The sequence below is a fragment of the Rousettus aegyptiacus genome, unplaced genomic scaffold (genome assembly GCF_014176215.1).
Source record: "Rousettus aegyptiacus isolate mRouAeg1 unplaced genomic scaffold, mRouAeg1.p scaffold_m13_p_12, whole genome shotgun sequence".
Taxonomy (NCBI): Eukaryota; Metazoa; Chordata; class Mammalia; order Chiroptera; family Pteropodidae; genus Rousettus; species Rousettus aegyptiacus.
This window is the reverse complement of record NW_023416287.1, coordinates 67,598,179-67,610,309: the sequence shown is the minus strand read 5'-3', so window position 1 is coordinate 67,610,309 and position 12,131 is coordinate 67,598,179. Positions and strand designations below refer to the sequence as shown.

Here is a 12,131-nt window from a genome sequence, read left to right as displayed (position 1 = left end):
GTTGTTCTATCACATTAAAGGTTATACCATCATAACCGGGGCTGGAAGCAAGTGGGTGCTCATGTCAAGTTACTTAAGGTAAAAATAGAGATAAAAACACTTTTTTTTTTAAGTTGCATATATTTAAGATATACAATATGATATTTTGATTTGCATATGTATAGTAAAATGATTACTACAGTCAGGCTAATTAATGTATCCATCCTCTCATACAGTTACAATTTGTTTTTGTGGTAAGAACACCTGAAATCTCTTTTAACAAATTTACAATATTCAATACAGTATTATTAACTATAGTCACCATGCTGCACATTAGATTTCTAGAACTTATTTGTCTTGAATGATGAACCTTTGACCAACATCCTATTTTCTCCTCCTTCCCACTCCTGGTAACCACTGTTCTACTCTCTGCTTCTACGATTCCACCTTTTCAGATTCCACGTATAAATGAGATCATGTAGTATTTCTTTTTCTGTGTCTGTCTTATTTCCCTTAGCATAATGTTCTGTAGGTTCGTCCACATTGTCCAAATGGAAGAATATTCTTTTTGTGAGGCTGAATATTCTACAGTCCACTCATCTGTTGATGGACACGAGTTGTTTCTACATCTTGGTTACTGTGAATTAGGCTGCAATCAACATGAGAGCGCAGATATCTCTTTGCAGTACTGATTTCACTTTCTTTGGGTTTATACCCAGAAGAGAGATTGCTGGATCATATGGTAGTTCTATTTTTAATTCTTTAAGAAACCTCTTTATTATTTTCTATAATAGCTGGAGAAATTTACATTTCCACAATAGTATACAAGGTTATCGTTTCTCCACATACTTGCTAGTAATTGTTACCTTTTATCTTTTTGATAATAGGCATCCTAATAGTTGTGAGGTGATATCTTACTGTGGTTTGAATTTGCATTTCCCTAATTAGTGATGTTGAGCATCTTTTCATATATCTGTTGGCAATGTGTATGTCTTCTTTGACAAAGGTCACTATCCATTCATAATAAAAACTCTCAACAAAATCTGTATAGAAAAAAATTTCTTCAATACAATAATGGCCATATATGAAAAGCCCACAGGTAATCATAACTGATGAAGAAAAACTAAAAACTTAGAAGAAAAGCTTTTCTTCTAAGATCTAGGACAAAGAAAAGATAGGACAAAGTTTTGGAATTGCAGCAAGAGCAACAAGGCAAGAAAAAGAAATAAAAGGCATCCAAACAGATAAGAAGTAAAATTATCTCTGCAAATAATATGATTTAATATGTAGAAAACTCTAAAGATTCCAAAAAAAAAACCTGTTAAAACTAATAAATGAATTTAGTAAAGTTACAGGATACGAAATCAACATACAAAAATCAGTTGCATCTCTTTATGCCAACAGGGATCTATAAGAAAAGAAAATCAAGGAAAAAATCCTATTCACGATACCAAATGGCATTTTTCACAGGAATAGAAAACATAATCTTAAAATTCACATGAAATCACAAAGGACCCTGAACAGCCAAAGCAATCTTGAGAAAGAACAAAGTTGGAGGCATCACTCTTCCTGATTTCAAATTACATTACAAACCTCTAGTAATCAAAACAGTATGGCGCCAGCACAAAAACAGGCACAGAGGTCAATGGAATAGAATATATAGCCCAGGAATAAACCCAAGCATAACTGGGAAAAAGCTTGACATTGATCTTTAAAATATATATTTTTTGAATTTGACACCAAAAGCAACAACAAAACAAACAAAACAAACAAAAACAAAAAACCAAGTGGGACTAAAGCAGACTAAAAACCTTCTGCATAGCAAAGGAAATAATCAATAAAATGAAAAGGTAAACTGTGGATAGTAGAAAATATTTTCACATTATATATTTGATAAGGGGTTAATAAACAAAATATATAAGGAACTCTTACAACTTAGTAGCAAAAAATAAACAGCCTGATTAAAAAATGAGAAAAGGATCTGAACAGAGATTTTGCTATTGAAGACAAAAAAATATTGTCTTAAAAACAGAAGTTTAAGTTCTAGATTGGAGGGTATTTGGATCCTTCAAGGCTGGACTTGGTAGAGTGTGGTCCCAGGGTTCCAATACTTCTCAGTCTGGTCCCTCAATCTCAACTGCAATGGGAAAAGGGTCTCCACAAGCCACCTTCACGTCAGCCATGTGCAAACAGCTGCCTGTGACCATTACCATGTACAAGCAATTGCACTATAGAAAGCTCAGCAAGGTGCACATTTACGGCAAAATTTTCAAAATACATTAAGCATATGGTTTGACAGCAAAGGGCCAAGATCTCAAAAAAAGGAACAAATGAAGCTATTTTTTAAATAAAGCCCCCAAATAAGCAATCAAATAAATTTCTTCAAAGCACATACTCAAATATTTTCCAACTTCTCTCCATGAAAAACAAGCTCCACAAAATCATCCCCCCAACATACCTCAAAAACAAACAAAACAAAACAAAAAACTTTAGCTCTGCATTATGGTAAAAAAACAAAAACCAAAAAACCCCCAAAAAACTAATCTTTCTGAAAAAAAGAAAAAAGAGAGCGAGCTGAAGAATACTTCCTAGAAATAGACTAACTCTATTTCCAGTTCCAAAAATTCACTAATCAGGTGATTTAGTGAGATCTGCCTTTCCCTCTTCACATCTCACATACACACACAAAAGAAGCCAGGAATATCAGCCTTAACTCCTTTGAGTCAGGGAAGAACAGAGAGAAGAAGCCTTCGTAACCTTTTCTTCAGGGACTGAGAATATAATCCTGTGGTTGCAGGCCTGGTATTTGCCCCTGTTTATCAGTTTGGAACTATCAATGAGTTGTCACATGACTGAGATAGAGAAACTCCACGTATTTGAAAAAGTGACAAGATTTCTGCTTCATTGAACAATCCCAGAAGGTACTACTGTCTTTTATTTTAAATATAAAGTGTATCAGATCTACATACCTGAATAGAAAAAGACACCAACATACAAAAGACATACAGCTGCAACAGATTTTTTCCAGTCAAATTTGAAATAAAAGATTGGAAGATCCAAAGCTACATTAATGCAAATATCTGCTTGTTGCAAGTATACTTTTTGATTAAATTGGCATACATCAAGTACAATTAGAAAGGTTATTTATAACGAAGAAATACATAATTCTGCATCTTAATGGGGATGACAATTACAGCTGATGGTTGCTAATTAACATTACTTCTCTTGCTCTGGGGGCCAGATATTTCCTGTATGATCTTTCTTGCTGGCAATGGACACACCTAATTCTGGAAGGCACAAAAGGGTTAATCATCAGTAACATTTGTGGCTCATAACAAATTCATTGGTAAGCTGCCCAGGTCTGGCTTCACACTGGAGAAGAGGCTCAAGTAGAATCAGTAAACTACGACTCAGTATCAAGACAGGGAAAGTACTGGACTTTCTGACTGAAAGCGTGTGCACCTACCAGCTGGGCGGTCAGAATGACAGGGAGAAAAGGCCCCTCTAGTTCTCTCTCCAGGTGGAGTGGTTTGTGCTGTGTTGCCTGTTCCAGCCACGCAGAAATGCAAGGCACTGTTTAGTTCAGTGGCAACACCCTCTTGTGCCAAGATGAGCACTGTGCTAACTCTATTGGACAGCTCAGGGGTGTGCGATCAATGTTGGAGGCCAGAAGTGAAATGGAAAGAAAGAAGCATTACAGCTCTCAGCACAGAAAACTACAAAGCTCTCTTTGCTTGTGCTATAAATTACATATTTATTTTGTTAGCATGAGATAGATGAATATTTCTACATACAAAGGTGCCCAGCTAAAACCAGGATAAGTGATATTAATGTGTTACGGTCAGTATTATTGAACCTCAAAAGCAATAAACTTTATGAGTCAATAAATATTACATTTGCAACATCGTTAACATTCCTTTACTGTCTCTAGCACTTGTTACACATGGTAGCTGCAAGTCTACAATACATTATTCATATTTGGGGTGTCACCAAGTGATAGATTGCTGTAGGAGAGGCTGTCCTTTAAATAAATCAACAAATAAAAATGCAAATGTTAACATTTTCAGCCACAACTTTTCCATTTTGAATGGGGAATGAAAATTTCACATATTGACAGGCAGCAGAGAGAACAATTAACAGCCTACACCAGGAATGAGAAAGATGATTTTGCCATGCCTTGTTTTATTACCTGCACATAGAATTATATAGTAATCCTCTAGGTGTTAACACTTTTCAGAAAACAAAGGAAAACCTGTCCAGGACTAGCATCTGTCCCAGCTCCATCCTCTTTTGCAAGTCTTGAAAATTCTTAAAATTTAGAGTGGACAGGGAAAAGGGTTTTTATTCTTGTTCTCCTAAGTACTACGTTCAAAGATTTGTCAGGATGAAGAACAAGCTTTTCTCTTGCAGTTAAGAGTTTGTGTGTAACTAAAAAGCAGTCTCTAAAAAATGCTTTTTCTACACTTTGAAATAAAAATAATTCAAATAATCCTGATTTGGAAATCTGGAAAACAAATACTGTGCCTTCCTGGTACCTGATTTTCATCATACTGAATCTTTTTTTCAACTCTGCACATTGTGTAACAGACCTATAATATGCCATTGTGCATGCCTAAGGATAAAATCTGGTGTGCTACACATGGTTTTATTTAGGCAAATGCTCATTATTTAAGAAGCTTCCGAGAATCTATATTTAGCTGATCTGTAGTATTGAGAACTAACAGATCAAGAATCCTTTTTTTAAGGTTCATAAATATGAGTCTTCACAGCAATTTTAACTGGCCTTGTAAAACTCTATAGTTGATACGGTCCATTCAGAAAATGTGTGCTGAGGATGTTCTACAAAACCCTCACTGGGAGAGCATTTTCTTTTTCTTTTTCATGCTTTTCCCTAAGCTGAAATGTAATCATCAAATACACATTGAAGTGGAGTTAAGAGATCTCATTTTAATCCTCAACTACAGGGAAATTCACTAACACTGAAAATCCTGGCTCTCTCTCCTCCCTACCTGTAACTCCTCCAGCAGAATCTCTCAAGGTTAGTGAGGATAGATCCTCTATGAGCACAAGCATTCAGCCACAACATTAAGTGGTCCAAGGAGGGAATCCCGTCGATATTTCAGAACCACAATTCACTGTGGGTCTTTGGCAGAATGATGACAGCAGCAGCATTAAAAGTAAAAGAAAGGAGTAATGAACAAAGAACGTGGTAAACTAGTAAAATTTTCTTTTGATTACGGGTGGCCTCCAAAATAAGGAAGTTGTCATTGTCGATTATTATAATATTTAAGATTATGGGCTTTGGAGTCTGAAATGCTGGCTGACCTTAGCTATGTGACCTTAGGCAAGTCAATCAGTCTCTCTGAGCCTTAGTTTCCTAATTTTTTAAAATGAGAATGACAATAGTACTACTTCATAAGGCTATGATGAAGATTAAATCAGATAATGCATACAAAGGACTGGGAACATACTAGATGCTTAATAGATGACAGCTATTATTATTATCCTTTGTGTTAGGGTCATTTCCCAAAAGTTCTTTAAAATTAAAATTATCTTAAAATCTATATTCATCTGATAAGATACTAGGTATTTAAGTGTTCAAAATCATATTCCCAAGGAAACATAGACCAAGCCCTTTTGGTATTGATATTTATATATTCAGCCCTTAAACATGAAAAGGTTGAACATATTAGATATGAGAAATTTTATTCAATATGAGAAATTTTAATAACATGTTTCTTTTTCTGACTCCAGAAAAGGCTGATCAAATTATTAACTCTTCATTCAAATTTCTCTGTAATAAGTAAAGGTTGATAGTCCTTTAACTATAGTACAAAGGCCATTGTAATTGTCAATATCAATTAATTCAGTTAGTTAAACTTATAGTCCAAGTGCACAAATTGGGAAGAGCCTGCTACTAAGCAGTTTTTTGATGAAAGATAGGATTAGCTTTGTGTTTCTATTGATATCCTTGCCAATCACCATTATCAACTAAAGAAGGGCACGTATAAAGAAGAGGCTCCCAAAGTTCAACCTGGCCAAATCCAGATGCATCTAAATAAGGGTCTCTCTCCTGAGCAAAAGCCATTAAGATGTGTCAAGATTTTTCCAGTCTTTATTAAACAAACCTTGAAAAAGTGCTCCTATAGAAATAAAAGGCATTTAAATTGGAAAGGAAGAAGTAAAACTGTCACTGTTTACAGATGACACGAAACTACAGAAAACCTGAAAGACTCCACCAAAGACCTATTAACACTAATAAATGAATTGAGTAAAGTTGCAGGATACAAAATTAATATATAGAAATGAGTTGTACTAATAATGTGCTATCTGAAAGAGAAATAAAAAAAGCAGCTGCATAAAAAAATACCTAGAAATACATTTAACCAAGATGAAATACCTATACTCTGAAACTATAATACTTTGATAAAAGAAATTAAAGACAACACAAATAAATGGAAAGACAGACCATGCTATGGACTTGAAAAATTAATATTGTTAAAATGTCCATACTACTTGACGCAATCTGCAATCCTTATCAAAATGCCAGTGGCATTTCTAATGGACCTAGAAAAAAGAATCCTAAAATTTGTATAAAATCATAAAAGACCCCAACAACCAAAATAATTTTGAAAAAGAAGAACAAAGCTGGAGGTATCATGGTCCCTGATTTCATACTGGTAAAGCTATAGTAATCAAATCGGTATGGTGCTGGCATAAAAACAGACACATAGATCAATGAAACTGAGAGCCCAGAAATAAACCCACACACAAATGGTCAACTAATCTATGGCAAAAGAAGCAAAATATATAGTGTAGAAAAGACAGTCTCTTTAATAAATGGTATTGGACAGCTACGTGGGAAAGAATAAACCTGGACCATTATCTTACACCATATATAAAAAGAAATTCGAAAAGGTTAAAGATTTGAATGTAATGCCTGAAACCAAAAAACTCCTAAAAGGAAACACATGCTATAAACTCTTTGATACTGGTCTTAGCAATATTTTTCTGAATCAGTTTCTTCAGGCAAGGGAAACAAAAGCAAAAATAAACAAATAGGACTACATCAAGCAAAAAGCTTTTGCAGAGTGAAGGAAATCATCAACAAAATGAAAAGGCAACCTACTGAATGGGAGAAGACATTTGCAAATCATATATTCAATAAAGGGTTAATATCTAAAATATGTAAAGAACATACACAATTCAATATAAAAAAATCCAAAGAATCCAATTAAAAAACGGGCAGAGACATTTTTCGAAAAGACACAGATGGCTGACAGACACATGAAAATGCTCAATATCACTAATCATCAGAGAAATGGAAATCAAAACCATGATGAGATATTACTTCACTCCTGTCAGAATGGATATTATCAAAAAGACAAAAAGAAAAAAGTGCTGGCAAGGATATGGAGAAAGGGAACTCTTTGTGCACTGTTGGTGTAATATATAGAAATGAGTTGCACTAATGGAATGTAAACTGGTGCAGTCATTATGGCAAACGGTATGAAGGCTCTTCACAAAATTAAAAATAGAACAACCATACATTTCAGCAATTCCACTTGGAGGTATTTATTTGAACAAAAACATTGACTCAGAGAGATACGTGTACCTCTATGTTCATTGCAGCACTATTTACAATAGCCAAGATATGGAAGCAACCTAAATATCCATCGATGGATGAAAGAATAAAGATGTGGTTTCTATGTATAACAGAAAATTACTCAGCTATACAAAAATGAAATGCTGCCATTTTACAACAACATGGATGGACTTAAAGAGTATTATGCTAAGTGAAATAAGTCAGACAGAGACAGACAAATATCGTATGATTTCTCTTATATGTGGAATCTAAAAATCAAAACATATGAACAAACAAAACAAAACAGAAACAGACTCAAAGATACAAGAAACAAATGAGTGGTTACCAAAGAGGGGAGGTGTTGGAGGGTGGGTTAAATAGGTGAGGGGGATTAAGAGGTACAAACTTATAGTTATTATATAAATAAATCATGGGGATGTAATGTACAGCATATGGAATATAGTCAATAGTATTGTAATAACTTTGTATGGTGACAGATGGTAACTAGATTTATTATGGGGATCATTTCATAATGTATACAAGTATCAAAGCACTATGATGTACACTTAAAATTAACAGGACATTGTATGTCAATTATACGCCAATAAAAAATAAAAAATAATTTTAAAAGTGCTCTTATCTGGAGAATGTTAAATCGAAGAATCCCTAAAACTTACCGGGAGGTGCTGTGTTGGAATGAAGATGTGGCTGTGCTTACAAGCTCCTTTTGGCTTCCTGTTGTCATAGGAGATGTGGACGCATCTTTTCTAACTTCTGTCATTGCCCCTGTGTGAACAATAAAGAAAATAATTTTGGCATTCTACAAAGGAAATGAAAATTTTTACTTTGAGTAATAGAGATTACAGGAATCCTTAAGCTTTAAAAGGAAGCAATTCACCACCCCCCAACACGAAACAATGACAGATGGAAAACTCAGTGGGTTATTTCGGTTTTGTAAATATCAGAGATCCACAATACATTGTTTAAAAAAGTATATTTGTGCAATAACAGACGAACTAGAGATTTTGTTTTTAAACCTGATGGCCTGTCATATTCCTGCTGATTTAGGTCTATTGTGACAATGCCCATGACAGCAGATTGCTTTATTTTATTCCCTTTATCATAGGAAAAGATCATTCTTCTCTTTGACAAAATAGAACATTTTAGCACTTTCTACCTTCAAATCCCTCATATTAAAGTAATTCTACCACCAAAACTTTCAAGGTAGATGTGAATCTGGAATGTCTCTTTCAAAACACTCTACACTGTGCTAAAACAAATGTTTATTTTTGTTTATTTTTTTTATTTTTTTTTAAATTTTTTTACTGGAAGAGATGCTCTACTAACCATTCTAGGGCTGATTTGGTCTCTGTTCCTTTCTAACAATGTTTAGTTGATAATTAATTTTCTGGAGTGCTAAATAATAAAATGGAATGGACAGAAATTTTTTTATTCTTATTTTTTTCTAATTATTAGCATTTCTAATAATAACATTCTCTTTTTTCTTCTTAATATTTTCCCAACAACACCAAACATCTCTTTTTCTTGGAAGACTATAAGAATCTCATTCACAGTTTTCTTCACGTTCTTGGGAGACTATTGTCCAGGCTGCTTAAAGAAGAGATTTGGGAATATTCAGTCTTTCTTTGAGGAAAGGGTGAATATTCAAATAACACAAAGACAGCTTTGCCATGCTGGGAATAACGAACCCGAAAATGCCAAGAATACAGTATTCTAACTTTGGGATGGCACAGTTTAGGCGTGACCAGAGAATATCAGGCCTAGAGAAAGCAAGAGTCTTACAACCATAGCATAGTCCTATTAGCATAAAAACAATCACTTATAAAACTATTAGCATAGTTTTATTAGCATAAAAACAATTACCATGATCTTTGGTATTCAAAAGCTATCTTTAATATTAATTGCTTTCTATTATGTGTATATGTAAAAGACTAGCCATCTAATGCACAATTCTGTCTTCTTTGCATATACAAACCTGTGAGATCCTCAACCCAAACCAGTAAATTATCATCCTAGGCATAAACTCCATTAGTCCATACCTGCATTCAGTCAGTAAATACTCACTGAGTACCTAATGAAGGGCACGGGCTCGTGCCAGGCGTAAGCTCAAGCTTAGTTTAGGGGGAGGGGATGGAAGGTGTGAGAGTAAGAAAAAGAGGTACTCTGAACAATCCTGTAAAGAATCACAAATAACCCAGGGCAGTCTAACGTAGTAATAACAGATACAGTACACTTAGTACGTGCCTGGTACGGTTCTAAGCCTTTGCCATATATCACATATTCTTTTTTCTTTTTTAGAGTTTCATTGAGGTATAACTTAAATACTATAAAATTTAATCATCTTAAGTGTACAGTTTGATAAATAGTAATAAATCTGTTCAGCTATGAAAGCATGGACACAACTCAGTTAAAAATTTTTTTTTGTTGTGGTATTAACTTATTTTTACAATCTAGTTTAAGAGTATTTCCTCACTCCAAAAAGTTCCCTCGTGCCCATTTGTAGTAAACATCTTTTCCCTGCCTGGTCTGTTTCTATCCCACTCCAGCTCTATCTCTATAGTCTGGCCATTTCTAGTAATTAGTTATATTTATCCTCATAAAAACTCTTTGTGATAGATACTATTTTTTGTAAATAATTTACAGATAAGGAAAATAAGCCAGAGGGGACTTACATGACCTGCCAAGGTCACAAAGCTGGTATGTGATGAAATGAACATTCATGTCCAGATAATCTAATCCCAGAGTTTTCACCATTATGCTAGCACACTTCTGTAATAAGTAGTATGAGAAGTCTGAGGAATTAAGAAATGGGAGAGATCACATCTGGCTATAGGATTAGGGAAGATATGATACAGGTGGTAGAATTTTGATAGGCATGAATAAGGGGCATGAAACTAGCAAAAACATTAAATTAAAAATCTGAAGGCTAAATATTTAGTGTATTCAGGAAATATTTATTGAACATCACTATGTTCTTGTACCTTGCTAAATCACTTTAGATTATTTTAATGTGTTATCTCATTAATCCTTACAATAGTCCTTTAATTATAGTATTGTCCTCATTTTATAGATAAGGAAGTGGAAACTGAAAAGGTCAAGCAGTACGTCCGTCACTGCAGGGTTAGTAAGAGCACACGGCTGGGTTATGAACGCAGTTGGGGTCTGTTTGAATGTGTGCTGCAAACTCTTAAACGTTGTGCTAGTTGGCCTCGAAAAATAAAACAAAGTAGCAGTGATGACGATACAAAAATCAAATTGGTCTTTGGAGACAGAATTCAGAACAGAGTAAAACAGAGAGAATGGAGGCAGGTAAAGCAGTTCATTACTACTATTATTGTCTATGCAGACTCCTGGGGGATGGAAGTGGAAATTTAAATGGGCAAACAGTAACAGAAACAAGGAGAGGGATTTGTGGGCGAGATGAGAGGGAAGAAATGCCTGGTAGTGACAGAATAAATGCCTGGTAGTAACAGAATAAATATCTTTTGAGTCATTATTACATCAGGCCTGAACATTAGTCTTATTTTTTATGTTTTGATACTTCTGTCAAAAGTTTAGTTAAGACAATTGACATTTGATGGGAACAATTTAAAGAAATTTTAACAGAGGGTCCAAGGGCTTCTAATGGGATCCACGGATGTACTTCAGGAATGTATGGAATCCCTATGCCTTAGAGTAAGTTTATTCCTTTTTCTTAATTCTCTAAGCTCTATTCCTTATTCAGTTTCTAAAAAGTTATATATCAGCTTTTAATTATATCCGTTCCTTCTACAGAATTTGATTTAATGTTTAGTATACCAATAGTTACATACAGTTATGCATATTCATAGAACTACACATTTCTCTATATTTATACATACACACACAGATAATATACACATTTTAAAAATAAAAGTGCTGGTAAGAATATTATCCATTAGGCTGATAAAATTCATATATAGATGTATATGTTTTATATATGTAAATATATGTGAATATATTTACGTAAATAAACACACACATTTTTGCATACACAGATGGAATCGAACATAATGGATCATGTCCTATTTACATATAGCTGGGTCTGTTGTCTGCTCATCCATCAATCAATATCTCATGATAAGATAACTTCTTAGAATTCAATGTTGAGAAAAACTCTGTTTCTGGGCCCTTTGTTTTACTTTTTAATTTAAAAATAGCTGAGCTATATTATACATTCAGTGTAGTTTAAAGAATAAGTGATGAAGAAAATACTAGTGTGACTTCTTTTCAGATCAAGAAATAACATCCTGGCAGCACTGCCACCTGGAAGCATCACCAATATCCATCCCAATTACAACTCTTCTCCCCTCTGAAACGGCAGAAGGCAGCCACTGTGCTCATATTTATTCCTTTTCTATTCTTCATAGTTTTACCATTTACATATATATCCCCAAAATGTGACTTAGTTCTGTTGCTTTTGAACTTTATAAAAATAGAAATATATTATATATATTCTTTTTAAGACTTCTTTGGCTCAGTATTATTTCTGCGAGATTTCTCTATGTTGATGTTTACATAGCTGCAG

The 12,131-nt window shown here is 34.2% G+C and overlaps 1 protein-coding gene across 6 annotated transcripts in view; it reads right to left on the bottom strand.

Moving 5' to 3' along the window:
- KIAA1328 (KIAA1328 ortholog) overlaps positions 1–12,131 on the bottom strand; it is a 218,664-nt gene that overhangs the window by 19,234 nt on the left and 187,299 nt on the right. For all 6 annotated transcript variants that reach the window (XM_016158014.2, XM_016158015.2, XM_016158016.2 and 3 more), the window contains one exon: positions 8,242–8,350. In XM_016158014.2, the coding sequence (XP_016013500.2) occupies positions 8,242–8,350 (109 nt within the window). The remainder of the gene's footprint in view (positions 1–8,241; positions 8,351–12,131) is intronic.